The 18,192-nt window shown below is 43.1% G+C and overlaps 1 protein-coding gene across 1 annotated transcript; it reads left to right on the forward strand.

Annotated features, from left to right (window-relative positions):
• The first annotated feature begins 1,186 nt into the window (after positions 1-1,186).
• rimkla (ribosomal modification protein rimK-like family member A) lies at positions 1,187-18,181 on the forward strand. Its single transcript, XM_049581188.1, has 5 exons — positions 1,187-2,524; positions 9,863-10,093; positions 12,788-12,874; positions 14,162-14,365; positions 15,287-18,181. The coding sequence occupies exons 1-5, from the start codon at positions 2,362-2,364 to the stop codon at positions 15,805-15,807; spliced, it is 1,206 nt and encodes a 401-aa protein (XP_049437145.1). The 5' UTR covers positions 1,187-2,361; the 3' UTR covers positions 15,808-18,181.
• The last annotated feature ends 11 nt before the right edge of the window (positions 18,182-18,192 follow it).

Genomic DNA, 18,192 nt, shown 5'->3' on the forward strand with positions numbered 1-18,192 from the left:
AAAAAATAATATTAATTAATTAAATATGTGTCCTGTACGTGTGTGTTTAACTGAATATAAATATTTAATTTATTATTATTAATTTAAAAGCGGTGCTATTTGCTATATGTCCTCAAAAAGGCAAACCCAGCAGCACCATGTTAATTTTTTCTTTTTTTTTAAATAGTCAGTAGCTAGTTAAAACAAAAGTATATGTTTTTTCTATATAAGCTATAAAATGTATTAATATATTTTGTAAAACTATTCAGTTAAATCATTTAGTTCTTAATTTCATTTATATTTTTGTCAGATATGTGAAGATGATTGCTGTGTAATATGTTTGATGTTGTCCAATGTCAAGCCTCTATTTGTGTCAAGGCAACACATGCACGATTTTAAATGTATTAGTGTGCACTAGGGCCCATTGTAACTTCCCTACACTACTGCTTGTAACAGAGTATTTTTACACTGTGTACTGCAGCATTGTAATAGTACACAGTACACACCATTATTGTAGTATATGTAGTAGTATGTAGTATTGTAACTTTTACTTAGGTAGAAGATCTGAATACTTATTTCACAGCAGGGCACACATCACTAATGGATAGAGAAGTGTGTCTTGATGATATAGGAATATAAAGAACCATGATGATGAGACATTATAAACTCATTAAATTAATGTTGCCCGATCATTATCAATGTATTTTGTCAGTGTCTATTGCAATTCTTTGTCCTATTTCTATAAAGGAATAATGTTTTAGTCTTAGGACTACAGTTCACATGATGCTTTGGGGGATATAAACAGGAAATATGTAGTCATGGAGTTAGTGTGGTAGCTGTGTGGTTTTAACCTGTTTTCATTTGTATTTTAATAAAGTAGCACCAGTAACAGCAGTTTATGTTCGCACTGAATGTACCCACCAGTGTGCAGACATCAGACTATCGCGGGATAACATTGATAGGCTATTGGAGAAAAGTAATAACGTCATTGTTAAGAAAAGTCATTTTTTTCTGAGCGGGTTTGTGGTAGTTATTCATGAAGGACATCGGGAGATGATATGCAAGTCCCTCTGAATCTAAAAATATGTGCATCATGTCTCTGTGTTTAGATTTGATTAAGTTAACCACACCCCCGGTGATATTCGTAGTGTCTGGCACAGGGACGGAGAGAGGAAGTGGGTCACTCGCATAATTTCGCACCGTTATCACATGGGAGTGTTTTCCTTCCACTCAGCCGACACAGTAACCCGTGGACTGCACTGCCTCACCACAGCCACTGTGAAATAACTACTAAATAAGCGCCTCTCAGTCTTTACAAAGTGTTGCACGCGGGAGAGAAGAAGAGGAAGATGCGAAGTGTCTCTGCTTTGTGATGACCTTGTTTCATTTCCTGCCACTTCGGCATGGAGACAGCGCTGTCGGTATTCGCCAAACCTCCCCGCACCGTCTGGTCTGAACCAGTTCGGGATGTGCGCGGTCTCGTGCGCACTGCAGACTCCACGCACTGATTCACACAGCACTCCGCGTGCCCTCGTCGGGCTCCGTTTAGACCCCGCCCTCAAACTGGCTTTGGTCGCTCTCATTGGTCACAACGCCGGGGACCCGCCCACACTTTCCGCGTGCTGTTTGGACAATGAGGAAGTTGACGAGTTGTGATTGGCTAACGCCCCTCCAAAACTTTTATTTTGGGGCAGGCCCCGTTTGCTGTGCACGGGCACGCGGAGAAGTGGAGTTGTAAACGAAGCGCGTGCACTTTTCAGCACCAATACCTCATGGACAGCAGCCAAACGGAGGAGAGAGGGTAGTCGTTGTGGGTTAGCTGTTTATTGTCATAAACCGAAGACCTAGCGGTTAACAACGCCATACAGCGGCTGCGATAGCGGGAAAACTTTATTGGTAGTTTAGCGTCGGCAGGTGGACGATATAAAGCGGCGCAGCGTGGGCTTTGTTCGCCCCGGCGGGCAAATAGTGCCGAGAGCTGGATATCGGTTGGGAGAGACAAGTTTCAGTGGGTCAACGTACCGTTATTTTCCTCTCCCCGGTGTCGAATTTGCGCGGTCTGGGTTCAACGAACTGCACCCTGGGAAGACTAAATGGCTGCAAATGAAGGGAAACAAAGGTGATACAGAAGATTTTTCATCAGCAGGTTCGGTCCACACAACGGTTGAGCCGTGGTCGTGTTTTTAGCCACATCACAGCCTGCTCGTGCTGCTAGCCGCCGAGGTCTCCATTGTGTGAGCATCTGTGCGCTACTGCACTGCCGCCCGACCGACCCCCGGATCATTCGCTGCCACCACACACCTGCCGCCTCCCACACAGTGTGTTTTCATCCGGATTTTTCTTTTTCTTTTTTAACTTTTGTTTGAATCCCACGCATACAAAATGTGCTCACGGGTTTGGTTCGTGACCGACCGGCGTATCAGCCAGGAGTACCCACAAGTCCAGATCCTCCGGGCACTGAAGGAGCGCTGTGCCGACGAGGATGTTGAATTCCGCTCTCTGCTCATGGATCAAATCGTGCTAACGATCAGCGAGGGACAACTAGGCAAGTATCACCCACCCAATGACAGCAGTCTGTGTCTTGTAAACTGTGTAAATGAATGGTGCAGTGATCAACAGTGCTCCACTAAGTTAATGGCAGGCGGGGTATTGTTTGGGGACCACACTGCTGTAGAGCAAGGAGAGGAGGGCTAGCCCGGTCTGCCTGTTAGCAAGGAAGCGAAGTGTAACCACAGACGTGACCGCCTAACCCACTTTCAGTTAGACTGCCTCCAGAGGGGAGCGATGATGCTTGATTTAATTTCGCTGAATACGTTACAATCTCAACAATGCCGTCGATGATACCATATTCTCATGTATGGGATTTTTTATATCACAGAAACCCAGCAATTAGAGCTTAGCTATTTATTAGTGGAAACACATTTATGCTGTCCTCTCTCACATGTTAGCCTGGTGTTTTCATGTGGTATCCAGGCAGATTTCCTTTGGAAACAGCCCAGAGAAGATGGCACACACGTTAACACATTTCACACACAGAAAGAGTTGCAAGTGGTGTAGTCAAGTTTGAGTGTTTAGTTAAGTATCTAGATAAAATGTTAATGTAACCAGCACCTAAAGTGATATCTTAAAATTGAGGCCATTATCCAAATCCCCATAAGTATTCAGGTTAAAGGAAGGAAAACAAAAAGCACATAACCAGGATCTTTTTATTAGTTGCTAAAATACTAAAATAGAGCACTAATGATCAAAACAGAAATCAATTAACCACCAGTTTAATGTGCTTTATCAGGTTTCCTGTATGTTTTACTTTATCTACATTATGTCATGCTGACAAATCTTTTTTTTTTTTTGTTATCATTTTTGGTAGGGCTCTGTCCAGAACACACTGTGTTTGTGCTCTGCTTGTTATGTGCTGACAGCATTTCACAGTATTGTCTCAGGAGGCCTTGATAAAGTGATGGTAACAGTAGGAACTCTCAACAAACACACACACACATGGAATTCATCAGGGCGGTGTGAAGTGGGGCCAGTGTCACCAGATGAGAGGCGTGCGGGTCTCAATTAACACATAAACGGTGTAGGCTGGCACTGGCAGAGTCTGAATAGTTGGGAGACGGCGTGGGATGAATAGGGCTGAGATTGGGCAGCACATCCCTCACAGGCTACATAGTGTTGCATCAGGTCTACTGTACGGCTCAGTCATAAACTTAACATGAGGGTTCAAATGCCAACACTGGTGTATTGAAGTGGAAGACATGGCTCTTGAATAATAACATATCTGTCAAATACTAGAGTACAGCCAAATAAAGTAGAGCTGGCTGTTGTTGCTAGTTGTCTAGCACATAAACATTACAAAGCTAGATAATCAGGCCTATATAGGCTAATCTGCAGATGTCAGATTTCGCTAAATTTATCCTGGACATACTCTGAAAATTAGACCACATTAGCACCAGGAGGTAGTCAAGTGGCTGTCTAGACTTGGAGCTCAGAAAGATACACACAACTAGAGCAGGGTGGTTAGCATGACGTGTAATCCATCTTGGCCCCAAGTCTGCATACAGTAAATGTCTTCTGCGCCTTGGCTTGACATCACAAATTAACAGCCAGTGGACAGATTGTCCACACTGCTGCCGGCCCTGTACACCTACCTACGTACATCACATGCAGATTTCATCTACATTTAAATTACTTAAAATTACTTTAAATTACTACTGGAAGGAACTTTAATGTAAAATCCAAACAGAAATTGGCAGCTTGACCACATCGTCTTTATAAAGATAAAGTTGCCAGTATCTTGTAATATGCAGATCCCTTCAGGCTGTCTGAATCTTCATGTGGATTATTATAAGCATACAGTACCAGAAGCAATAGGCAGGCTCTGGGATTTAAGACAAACATCAGGAAATACAACTACATATGCAGTGGCTGAGACAAAATCAGTTAGTATTTATTGGAAACAGGAGTGGTAATTCACCATCATGTAACTGTCATGTAATCAATAATGCCTCTGTAGTCACTGACCACCTCTTGAAGTGGTTAGAGTAATTCACCACTACTGTCTGTTGTCTTGGGTGCATTTACATTTGAATACAATGTCTATACACTGACATTGACACATCATTTGATATCAGTTGAACAAGCTGTTTCAGAGGATTTTTAAAGGCATGTTTTGTTCCAGAATGAATACATACTTTTTCATAGTAGAAATGATATGGGACGCTGACTCTGATAAGTAACAGAATGGGTTCAAAGATAAGCCTTCCTTTAGTAGTAGATGCTACAATAAAAACCTAAACCATAGCAGTGGTCTTGCAAAGGTCGAGGTCTCTCACACATAATATTTGTTTGAGGAAAGGTCAGAATGCAATCCCAAAACTGATAACACCTTTACAGCTTGCTATTCCAAAGGTTTTTCAGTCTCTTGGCTCATTTGTGTGTTCTCGAGTCAGGCTGAGGTCCATGTTTCACACTGGAGTTAATGGGTTCAGTGTGTCCCCAGGAGGAGACATGAGTATGCACACGCACACACACCGTTATGTGTTAATAACCAATGATGGCCCCTCACAGAAGACAGCCAAACCCTGCATTCAGCTAGCTAGAGGCATTTCACATCCCATGATTTGCATTGTGAGGTGTTCAAACAGAGAGCGGATATGAACTGATGTCACAATCCTTACTGATCGTTGCGCATGTCTGTGGACACACTTTTGCCCTGAAGATGATAAATGCAACACTCCTGTGTCAGTGAACAGAAAGATGGAACATTAAGGCAGGCCTGGCTTAATTTACCACCAAACATGTGAGTGTGTCTCACCATCAACATACATGGATACTGTAGCTTTAATGCCAGTCCTTGTTTGGTTATTTATGAAGCATAGACTCCCCATTTAACAAGTATGGCATAGCTGTTAGTCTGATGCACATTTAGAAGCTGTGGTGGGTGTATTACAGGTGGTAAAAAGCTAGTTCATGCCATAAATCAGGGAGACTTGATCACAGCAATAACTTGCAGCCCCTGTTGCTGTCATTAACCCTCACTTTAGGTTCTTAGTGCAAAATAACAGTTATATTTTATAAATGCTTAGTAAATATATGTGAAGTTTTAATATAATGATACCGAATTATTGGTGCTGTGACTCAGCACATCACATCCCGAAAGGTAAACCACTTGTTTGTTAAGTAGACAGCATTATCTCATTTGCAGGTTCTCACACGCAGCCAGGGACTTTTGTATTTTATTGGCATCACCAAAGAGGCTCACACCACTTGCTTAGGGAGTTAATAATTCAACTGACTGCAACATTGAATGACACGCCCTGAATATCATTTTTTGTTATTGCTGTACCTGAAAACACTGTTCCTAGAATAGCAGATCCTTATTAGGATGTGAACAGCTGACACGACTTTCCATATCAAATCAGACTATCTGTTTTGAATGTCAAGCCTTTCCTTTTATAAATGGTCATACCGCAAATAAGCACTTGCGTTTGTAATTTGCATAGTTGCCGTAGCCAAAGAGAACAGTGTCTGCTTTGTGATTACTGGACTCTAAACCTTCTAACTTCATCCTTTCTGAAGCTGAATGATGCATCACTGTACAAACTGCGGTGGGAACAGGCTGCAGGCTACCGCAAACCCAGATATATTATTGAAAGAATGAAGGTTTTTTTGTTGTTTTTTTGCATCTTCTCAGATTTTCCTGTCATACCACATAAATGGCACACCCCCCACAAGTTGACTGCAGCCACCACATAAGATTTGAGCCACCAGTATTACATTCTGGCATGTATTGAAGCATCACTGGAGATGTCAAAGACACATCAGTTAAAATAGCAGTAGTGTACTGTGGTGTGTGTTTAGTTTTTGTTTGTAACAGCCTCCATGGTTGGTGGGAACAAAATATCTCCTACACCGCATCATGTCAAAATATAAAAATAACCATTGAGTAAGGCTTGATGAGAGAGTACAGCCTCAGTCTGCCACAATACCCAAGCACTTATGCCCCCATTCCCTACAACAACATTTTACAGTAACAACTAACATCACTTATAAAGTATTAAAAGCAATGTAGTTTATTCATTGTATGCATATGTATTAATAAATTACTTTGTATTTCAGAGTAATTACATATGTTCTGATACTGATTTTTCACTGCAGTACTGAACATGCTGATTCATAGATTAAATAAACTGTTGAGCACAGTGAACTTCATGTTGCTGTGAAGTGTGATGTCAAAGACAACTGCTATCTTCATAAACATGTTTCATACTTTTGAGGTTTATGAGTTTAGATTACAGCATTAAAGCATCATCACATGACCGTGCTAAATCTCATCTGAGATACAGTACACAGTATTAATTAACTACTTCCTAGCCCTAGAGCAGATGCATAAAATTAGAAAGATTAAATCACAGTTGATGTGGCATGGGTTTGACCTATTTATCATGAATATTCTTCAGTGCCATGTGGCATTTAATATGTGTGTTGAGCTCTGTTTACATGCTGCTCAGACAGACATTTTTGTTGTCTTGTGACATGTCTTGCCTGCCTCAGTTAGTTCAAGTACTGTAAATGCCAAATTGGCAAAGTAGCCATCAGCTTTACGATACACACGCTAACCCACACAGGATATGCAGGTTTACATGGCCTCTGTGCTCGATGAACAAAAGATCTTTTTGCTTGGCCTCACAGCAGGCCTACTGTATATGTTTTTGTCTGATGTGTGGCACTGATGACAGATATGCAAATAGACCATTGAAGGCATTGTTCCCCAAACCGAGCCAAAAGAAACCGTGGGTTAACCTGCTGCCCTATCATCAGGATCATTTATACCAGTACTGAGACTGAGACAGCATTCAGGGCTGGCAGGACCCACCAGCCAAATTGGCACAGCGTTTGTCGGCATCGCCTGCTTTGTGACGTTGCAGCGGTATGCATAGAATGCTTGTAATGCTTGTTAGCTTTGTTAGGCAGATTGAAAATGGGACGCACATATACAGTCCATTGAACCATAAAAACATTACAGTCTGCCGTAGAGGTAAAAAAAAATCCCGTCAGTTGTGATTATAAACAGGACACACCCACACTAACTGTCACACTTTAAAAAAAAACATGTCGCTTTTGTTTTACAGAAATAGTCAGAAGGGTTTATGAATGTTTTTGCAATGGTCACATGACATACAGTGCAGTGCACACGAACACTTGCACAAATGAATAGGACTGATTCATCCAGCTGCCTCATTGGTCTCTGTTTGGTTCCCCTGGAGATGGAGACGAGCACCATGAACAGTGAATACTGTCTGTCAAAAACCATGAGACCACATCCCCTGATACTTCCCACTGTAATACCACTCTCAGTGGCTGCACAATCAGAGCAGTGTGTGAGAGTGTTGAATTGGGCTGGAGAGACAGTAAATCCTGCTGCTTCTATACTGAGATTGTGAGGAGAAGGAGGAGGAGAAAAAAGGGAGGGGTGGCAGTCTTTTCATGGCTTCCTACTCCCTTTTTCATATGCCTCTATGTGCCCCTCCCCTCCCTCCCTTCCTCTGTGTTAAGGCTACAAGACATGCCTGACCTTTTTCTGCTTGCTGCCTTTCTCCTGCTTTCTCCTCTACCTGTCTCTGCACAGAATGACCCTTAAAAACAAGTGCTGGCCCCACCCATAGTGTGCGCATGATACACACTATATGTAGGCTTGAAGCACAGTGCACCTGCCGGCACATCAATAGCTGTCGGTTCTCATTACATATGCAGCAACCACCAAGCTTCTGGTGACCTCTGATGATCTCAGCCAGCGGCGCTGTCACTATTGTGAGCCTACAGATCCTAAGATGGCTGAAATTCAGGTCACGGTAGAGGTGAAGTGCTGTGCTAGTGACAAATGTGTCTCCTCCCCTCTGTCCTGTACATATATGTGCATACCAGCACGAACACCCAATCTGCTCCTCCTGATGAGCTGTTGGGTCGCATCGCCTGCTAAAAAATCTCAGTCTGTCTCCGTTTCCTCTTGTCATCCAGGGTGACAAAGTAACACCAGTCACCAGTGAAACGCTGCCAAGGCTCTGGTAATGGCTAGTGAATTTGCCATCTGTGTTTGGCAAATATCAAGCCAGTATTCTTGTTAAAATCTTATTCTGTTCTGCAGACTGGAGATAGCTAGTGAATGTTGAATTTTGCCAGATTTTTTTTAGCCTTGTAGAAAAGTTAGTGTGTATTATATCAAGCCAACTTTATTCCCGCCATCTTACTATACAGGCTTCTCTTTGTCAAGTCTCCCCTGTTTTCCAAGGCTTATACATGCTGTGCTGAGGCTGATCAGTAACCTATTCAGATGTGTTCAGTTAGCCTGTTGTATTTACATAGCTCACATTTGCATAAGAAAAGTGGTGTCAGACTGAGACATTGAAAACCAATGTCAGCTTGACTTTCAGTACAACAAAACACCATGGAATTCAGATGATAACCAAATACTAAATAACAATGATTTTGCATAAACAGGATCTAAAATTATTGCCATATAATTTAAGAAGTGGTGGCCTAGAGTGTAGTCAAAATATCCTACAATCTTAAGACTTACATTAAACAAAAATGCTACATACAAGATAGTGTTTGGTACTTTTTCCTCTGATGTGTTTTCATCTGTGATTAAATTAAAGACCTCTGGGGTTTCAGACATCTTTCCTCACCCCACTGCCCTACATCAGAGCAAAGTTGTGTACAGTGTCAGCCCATCAGGAAGGATATCTCCCCCTCAGTCATGAGAAGTTACTCATTGCTCAAAATGCAGAGGAGCTGGCAGCACTGTAGGGAAGTGCTCTACATCAGCAGCATGTAAATACTCATATCAGCTGGAAAGGGAGGCTCCAAATTCATGACTTAACATCAACAGCCTTGGAGCTGGCTGCCTCTGCCTGGTCCTGTAACCCGGCCAACTCCCAGTCAGAGCTGTGTGGCAACGACTGGAACACTGTCCACAAATAGTCTACATAAGAGGAGTTAACTTTTCCACTGGAGATGGTGGACGCCAAATCTCACCAACCACTTTCACAATGTTTCCAGCTCCTGTAAATATGACTTTTTAGGATGTAATGGTAGCTATAAACAATGACGCGTCACTTTCTGACGTGGCAAGTACAGAAGTGGTGTTGGCTGATGGCTCTGGTTCCAGACACAGAGTGGATGATATGAGTATGTTCTCTCCATAGTGGGTCAGAAGTGTATTGAGTGCTCTGAATAATTCATTATGTGTATGAAGTTTTTTAAGTTGTGTACCCACAGGCTGAGAAACAAATTCATTGCTATCAAATTAGGATTTTTGCTGAATAATGACTACTTGTTTCCACCCTCTCTCCTTCATCTCCCCCACCACCGCCTCACCCTCCAGGTCTGCGAGTGGAGCAGGAATTGGTGACATCTTATCCACAAGTGGTGGTGGTACGGGTTCCCACGCCCTGGGTGCAGTCAGACAGTGACATCACTGTGCTGCGCCACCTGGAGAAGATGGGCTGTCGGCTGATCAACCGTCCCCAGGCCATACTCAACTGCGTCAACAAGTTCTGGACCTTTCAGGAGCTGGCCGGCCATGGCGTGCCTCTTCCTGACACCTTCTCCTACGGTAAATCAATACTTGACGTTTATCATTTTCACAGTGTTGGTCTGTTGTGGTAGCACCGTGTTGTTGTAACTAAGATGTCTAAGGCGATGTGGTTCTCTGTGACTATAATCAGCAAGTCAGTTGATGAATGTGTGATGCTACTGGCTTTATTAATACTTCTAGTTGCCAGTACACACAGAGACCATGCTGCTTTGTACCTCATGTAGGGCTCTTGGTGTTCTGCTACAGAATACAGATTGTAATTCCTTGCGCATAGTACAAAAAATAAGTGGTTTTTGAAAGCATTTCTTTTGTGTGTGTGTGTGTGTGTGTGTGTGTGTGTGTGTGTCCATTGTTTTTTTTTAAACGATGGACACACTAAAAATTGGCTATAGTTTCCGTTCCCCATGCCAGTAGACTAGAGCTGTGTACATGGCTCTGGAGCAGACGAGTATGTCTTTCTATACAGCCTGTCTGATGTCTTGGACAGGCTGGGTAACACGTTAGTAGAAAGGTGCATGGAGGCTAGTGAAAACCCTACAGTGGTTACTTCTGTTTATTTATCTGTTACTTATTCAGACTTTCAAACTCGATGCTGACTAATTTGGAACAATGTTTAAAGCTGCTTGGGTGGAGACAGACAGTATTCTGTGCCAGTGCATCATTGCATCTTGCTGGTAAAGGGGCTAAAATGAGCATGTTCACCCAGGTGTCATATTTCCACCGCAGCCAATAAATACCCCTGACTACTAGTCATTTGACCCGAGTGTGAATACTGATTATTACCTTTCCCATTACATACAAAAGCCAGATGTTAGTGGGTGTCTTGGGTTCTTGGGAAAGGAGCTTTAAACACAAATGCACTAACAAATAAATGCCGACACCCTGGCTCAAAAGAGGCTGTTCTCATGCACTGTTTGTACGCATACCTACAAAATGAAATGTACTAGAATTTATAGGTAACACATGCAATATTGAGCCCGTATTTCCATTCATGAATATTCCAAATGGAATCGGGAAGGGTGCGAACATGTGACCAATGCGCTGACGGGAGTAATGAAGGAAGTAGTATTAAGAGTGAAACTCATCAAACATAGGACTTTCCCCCAGGAGACCGGTGATTGTGTCCTGTATGAAACCAAAGTTATCTGTGCATGCTTTCGCCAGTGTGTCTTCTTTGTTTTGGTTTGTAATCACGGCGTTGGGGAGGAAGGCGCTTCAGCGCAGGCGCATGGTGTCATGCCGTGGTGTTGCTTTGCAAATTTACACTGCCACCAATTGACCTGGCATGCATACTACAGCGTTTCCAGTAGATTTTGCGGCTCCGTGTAAACGAGGATCATTTCAATAACGTCGTCATATAAACGCAGAAGTTTTTTAAAACGCAAAGGACAGACTTTTCCATTTTCACTGAAATCGTTGTCGTATAAACGGCCCCTAAGGGAACATAATCTACAGTCAAATGAATATTAGCATGAACACCAGCACTGCTGTGCCAGGTATCCAATCACATTAGTAGCATCACCGGCTTTAGTCCACATTTGTCCATGACACAGATTAATAAGCCATCAGTCAGACAATCACTATGCTACTGCAATCACACAAACAACACAGGGTCAAATCCACGAGCTGTCCACTCCACTCAGTATGTCTATAATTTTCACAGTTTCTCTGACACTGCTGCTTTTAACCTACTGTTGATAAAGGCAACACATGTAGGGATGCAGCCCCCCCAACCACAAGCCAGACCGCTGTTTCTATTTGTTGTAGTCTGTTGATTTTAAAAAATACAAAACAAAGGCTGACAACCAAACGACACACATTTCTCTGTGTTTACCAAAAATCGACAGCGCTGTGGTGTTTGTTAGAGCAGACAGAGAAGGATACAGACAGAGAAAGAAAGGAAGAAAGAGGAGGGGGTGTTTGGCCTACATTCCATTCGTCTCTCTGCACAGTAGGCCAAGCGGTGCATGCAGAGCGGCTGGAGAGCTTATGTAACACACCCCCCCGGACGCCCCACCCCGTGCCCCCTCATGATTTTTCAAAATAAAAGATGCCATTGCCTCCCTTCTGCTTTCCACCTCAGCAGCTTATGACGTGGTTGGACCCACATTTCCTGTCCACTTGCTCTCCTCCTCTGCTCCCTCTGCTCTTTCTCCCTTGCTCTGAGAACACGTGATTCAGTGTATCTGGAAAAAGCCGTGTGACAGGGTAGTTCACATCTGTTCCCTTGACGTAATGCCAGATAAGACCAGACAACATTACAAAGATGGAGATGGAGGGAGAGCGAGAGAAGTTATTAACACGTCCATTTTTCAATATTTTTTTGCCATTTTTCATTCTATTCTTGAGCCAAAGCAGAGAGAGCTGAAGCACATCTGTTGCTACAAGCTGCCATTCTGAGCCAACGTCAGATATGGTCAGCTGCTTCACATTAATGCGTCCCTCAGCGACTGCTCTGTTCCAATCTCATGAATCAAGCAGCAAAATAAGTATAAGCTCAGGACAACACTCCTACAGCCTTGCTGTTTTGAGTCCCTTCTGTTGCCATGGTGACAGGGCCACATTCCCTCCCCCCACCCTGTGCAGTAATGTGTGAATCATGCTGTCAAAACAAGGACAATTTTTTGATATCTTTTACACCTCTTTGTGGGTGCATGTTTCCATGTGTGTGTGTGTTTCTGCTTTGTGTGTGTGTGCATGGGTATTTCTCAGGCGGGCATGACAACTTCCGTAAGATGATTGACGAGGCAGAGCCACTGGGCTACCCTGTGGTGGTGAAGAATGCACGCGGCCACAGAGGTAAGACCGTCAGTTGATTTCTTCCTGTCACCAGCTATATTCACTGCACCACACCTCGAAGATGTGTACGCTGCAGGCGCCTAATGGCAGCTCAGTCCACGCTTATATGAAAATCATTGACAGGGTGTTAAATGATTAGGACTGTGGTGCAGCAACAAACACAAAACAGGAGCTTGTATGCTTGCAGCATGGTGGCTTGGTTAATCATTTTGTTCCTCGTAAACTGACCCTAGTTTCCTCATTTTGCGTGAATTCACAGGGGGCTTGTGTGGGAAGTTTGAGCTCCACCATTTATGTTGAAGTGAAGCCCCAGCAGTGTCTGGTGACCCATTAGCCTTTTCCTATTCATAGTTATTGACACTTGACTGGCTCTGCTATTGTGTGAAGGAATAACAATGGACTTTGGCTCGCCCAGACTGCCGTCACAACGCATTGTTAGGGAAAGCAGCCGTTGGTCAACCACTAACTTGACCTTTTTTAGGGAGTTCCACGTCTCAAGGGTTGCTTTCCCCCCTCTGTGGTTGACCATTGACATTGGCTGAAGTCCAGCTCGGCTTCCTTCTCATGGTCCAATATTAAGGCCTGTAAACAAATACAAAGGGCTGTTTCAAAATCTGAAGAATCATTATTATAAATGTCAGATCCCCAAATTCAAATTCATGTGCTCTTCCTAATCAGTTGAAATAGTTTAAGTTACAACATTGTCTAAGTCTTTGTGTGCATAATCTCCAAATCAGTGTTCTGATATCATCAAAGTTGTCATGTGTCTCACTGAGTCACAGGACCACGAGTCCTTGCTTGTCTTGTTTTTGACTTGTCAAGTGTTACATCATGCTTGCCACTGTCCATCTTCACATCTTCATGAAGTTACCAAGGGATTGTCCTGACATCTTTGTTTGGATTGTCACTTAGACACAATGTGCACACACACACATAACAATCACAAGATTTACCCCGTTGCTGGATCAGGGGTCAGAGGGCTTGACAACCAGGAGACAGAGCCAAGTGGTGCTAATTAAAACAGGCGTTTTCTATCCTCTGTGAGAAGCAATTCTGTGGCTGCAGAGAGGAGTGTCCCCTCCATTATATGATAAACAGGAACTGGCATGAGACTTGGTCAGCAGAAGTAGCTACCTGTCAGCAAAACTTAGTTATCCAACCTCAGCTGATATTACATATGCAGGTATCTTGTTTTCATGTCAGTGTAAACTAATCTAATCCTGACAACCTGAAAACTAGCTCATCCTTCCTTACTTATTTTATCCCCTTTCTCCTTCCCTCTCCCAGGCAAGGCTGTGTTCCTGGCACGGGACAAACACCACCTGACAGACCTGTGCCACTTGATCCGCCACGATACCCCCTACCTGTTTCAGGAGTATGTCAAGGAGTCGCACGGCCGGGATGTGCGGGTGGTCCTGGTGGGCGGCCGTGTCATCGGCTCGATGCTACGCTGCTCCACTGATGGTCGCATGCAAAGCAACTGCTCCCTGGGTAGGCAGATGCCCGAGAGTCCATGATGACACACTGAATTACTTAACTTTTGAACAGTGTCACACACATATTACATTGCTGAACTTGCTCCCCCTTCCCACAAGTATAGTTAACCAACAATGCCAGCACTGCAACACTGGAACAGTTCTTAAAGGGCTAGTTTGAGTTTTTTTGAAGTGATGTTGTATGAGGAGTACAGCCACAGATGCAAAGCTATTTACTGCTGTGGATGGTGGTGGTGGTTTAGCCACTTAAAAAAATCAATATCAGTTTAAGTGTACACTATATTTAGAATATTTTTACTGCTTTACCTTGCTGTCATACAGCCCAGTCATGTAAAAGTAATAGACATTACAGGCAAGCATTAATTATTGACAAAGACCTCAGTGCCACATTTAAGGTGTCACTGGATTGCTCTAATCTCTCCTGTATGTGAGGACATTATTTAACGGTCAGAACATCGTTTTTAAATTTTTGATCAAGCCTAATGCTCCATCTGCTGCATAAACCAGTTTTGGGAAACAGCGCCAAATCAACAGGCTTGTCCTGGATCTTCCCTGGAGACATCAAGTGACACAGTATTCCAGCTGATGAGACTGATTTGCAGTGTCAGAGCATGAGCTGTTTTGGTCTGTTTGAGGCTGTAATGCGCTGTGACATATTTAGGACACCAGTCATCAGATTATTCTGCATTTATGAAACAGATCATGCTGACACTTGCACTGACTGCTGGTGGATCTGATGTGGTGTTTGATTCTGTGGTATTGAAGATTTAACAAAGCAGAAATCTTCAAAAATATTCCTTACATCATCTGAATGTATTTTTTATGGTTTGCTCTTGATTCATAAGTCATTTCTGACAGTCTGAACTAGAGATCATGGTGGTTTTAACCAGCTGGATGTCTCCCTCTGGATTGTTAGGTGGCGTGGGTATGATGTGCCCACTGAGTGAGCAGGGAAAGCAGCTGGCCATCGAGGTGTCTAACATCCTCGGCATGGATGTGTGCGGCATCGACCTGCTACAGCTCAACGATGGCTCGTTTGTGGTCTGCGAGGCCAACGCCAACGTGGGCTTTATAGCCTTCGACCAGGCCTGTGGCATGGACGTGGCAGGCATCGTCGCCGACTACGCCCTGTCGATGCTCCCCAGCCGCCTCACCCGCAAGATGTCCCTGCTGTCCGTTGTTTCTAGCACCAGCGAGACCAGCAGCGAGCCCGAGGTGTGCTCCGTGCCCACCGGCGGCGGCTCGCTGCCTGAGGCCGTCTGCAACATGAGCGTGGGCTCCACTTCCAGCGAGAGCGACCCAGAGCTGGCCGAGCCCTCCCAGTCCTCGCCCCTCCAGTCCACAGCCCCCACCCTGCCAGACCTCCCAGATCTCCCCGATCCAGCTTACAACTTCAACACCCTCCTTGCCAATGAGATCAAATTATTGACTGAGTAAGATCCAAACAGCTTCATGCACACACACCAACACCACAAACACAGAGTAAAGACACGCATACACACACCTGTACGCATGGCAACAGACATTCCTTTTAAAGACACATATCAATCCAAAAACGATTAAAACACAGGATGTTAACTGCAAAGCAGAGCAGAGAAAAACACACAGACACACAATAGAAATACAAACACCAAAACATGAGCCTTCTCCTACTAACTCCCTTCGACGATAACAAAGATCTGAGGCTGCTCCCCTGACTCTCCTCGCTTTGCACCTCTATTCCCAAACTGCAAACCCCACTATCCAAACTTTGCTTACACTGCTGCATGATGGTGACAGTGGGTACATAAGGTAACTGCCAAACTGGCCTCTCCTAGTTTCTATTTTGCAAAATAGTGAGGTTGAAGGTGATTATGTTTTTTGGGGTGGGTGTGGGATTCCCATAAAGGCATACACCTGCCATATTTATATCCTTATATAATTTAAGGAATAATCTACAGTATGTTGTCATAAAAAGGGTTTGCTTCTTAGACTGTTTTGTGGATTGGAGGCGAAATGAAGTGGGTTTTTTTCTCAAATGATTAGCTCCTTGCAAGAGGAGTAAAATTATACTGATGTAAGTAGAAATAACAAGTAGCAGTTCTGTTTATGAGTCACAACCTGGAATATAAGAATTAATTGAGTGCCATGACTCGATTTTTTTAATTTTACATTCCTAGATAGATAGCTCATTTGATTAGCCTTACCAGCAGCAGCAGCAGCAGTCTGCTGCTTTTTAAAATTCATTCAATGTCTTGCACTTTATGATGAACAGATGCATTTTTTTTTTTTAACCGCTCAGATGACATTTAGGAAACACAAGACAGAGTGTGAACGCTGCGTTTACACCTGCAAACAAAATATACCTCAAAACAGTGACTTCTCACTGCCATAGGATGACATAGATTTTCAGACCTACAGTACATATCAGCCAGGATCCTTGTGGTTTGCAAATGGCCCCTGATATACCAGGTGTTCCTTCCCTTTATGTCGAAGAGCGAAAAAGGTAGTTGTGTATTCTTTTTTATTTCTTTTTTTATTTTGTAAATATTTAGGTAGTGAATTCAGTACATACTAGTACCCAGTTGATGAAACTGGAACGGCTGACATAACTGCCAACATTAAATTTTTCATAAGCTATTGTGGACAAACTTGTTTGTACAGACCTGCAATATGAAAGGTTGAAATTTGGTGCTAAAAATTTCTGGATTTGGTTAGATGTGTTTTCTCAGTCGTATGATTTGTAGACTTTAATTTTGTTGTTTTCACCTTGTTTTTTGATAACTGAAGTATCCTAACCCGCAAAATATGTTGGCATGATGTACAAATAAAAACATGGGAACTATATTTTTGCAGTCTCTTTGAACAGAATGTTACTTTTTCTCTTCTTAGAAAAGAAAGGAAAAAAAATCCAGGGATTTCAGTGGCCAAGAGCGTTTTGCTTACGGTTTTTGTTCCTGTTGATTTACCTCCTTTACGCCTTCTGAAATCAACATAGAGTTAGAATAATTTACAGCTCCGATCAAAAGCACAATGTAAACCCTAAGTTGTTCGACGTAGCGACGTCCATGTGTTTTGACTCATAGCCCTTTCTGTTGAACACAACTCAGGGAAGCAGCCTGGATCTCACCCCTGACCCCCAAAGGCACGACATATCCATCTGAGCTAGAGACATGTCAGAAACATAACACATAACCCACAGGCAGACAAAAAGATACACAAACAACAACGAAAAAAAGGTTGTAAACTACAGTATAAGACAATGTGGTGTATACCATGGTTAACATGCACTTTTTTTCCTTGCTTGTTTTATATTGTTCCTTGTTTTCTTCCTAATTTATGGTATTTTAAAGAGAAAAAAAGTGGTTTGTGTGCACTAATATTGTCTCAATAAAGTGAAACCGCTGTGAAGCTTGATTTTATTTTCCTTTATTGTGGGCCTGAAATTTACTAACTGCCTGGAATCTAACAGGGGCCTGCCGAGGGTGCCAAATCTAAACCCGCCAGACAACAGGAAAGGCAGCTTCTATTTAAAGTCTGCCGTCAAGTGATCACAGTGGCTCCACTAAGAGAATAACACCATTTTCACTGCTGTGATGTTGTCCGGTATCTATATAATGAAAGTATCTGACAAACAAACTGTGAAGTCCGCTCATGTCCACTCTCCTGACATGCCGGGGCCGGTGGGCTTGATTACCAACGAGTCACATCCCAACATAAAAGCTTATATGAGTGAACTATCTCCAGTTGTTGTTGTCCCCCCCTTTTTTTTAAAGTCTTTGTACTGAAGCCTGTGTCATTCTACATTGTGTACGTAAATGTAAATCAAAGATCACATATCCT

This window comes from Epinephelus fuscoguttatus, linkage group LG7, assembly GCF_011397635.1.
Source record: "Epinephelus fuscoguttatus linkage group LG7, E.fuscoguttatus.final_Chr_v1".
Lineage (NCBI taxonomy): Eukaryota > Metazoa > Chordata > Actinopteri > Perciformes > Serranidae > Epinephelus > Epinephelus fuscoguttatus.

Bases quoted from the DNA above. Each gene is read 5' to 3' on its own strand.
- rimkla (XM_049581188.1), top strand. From the start codon at position 2,362: ATGTGCTCACGGGTTTGGTTCGTGACCGACCGGCGTATCAGCCAGGAG. The intron at 2,525-9,862 runs GCAAGTATCACC...CTCACCCTCCAG, and splicing joins GATCAGCGAGGGACAACTAG to GTCTGCGAGTGGAGCAGGAA. The intron at 14,366-15,286 runs GTAGGCAGATGC...CTGGATTGTTAG, and splicing joins GCAAAGCAACTGCTCCCTGG to GTGGCGTGGGTATGATGTGC.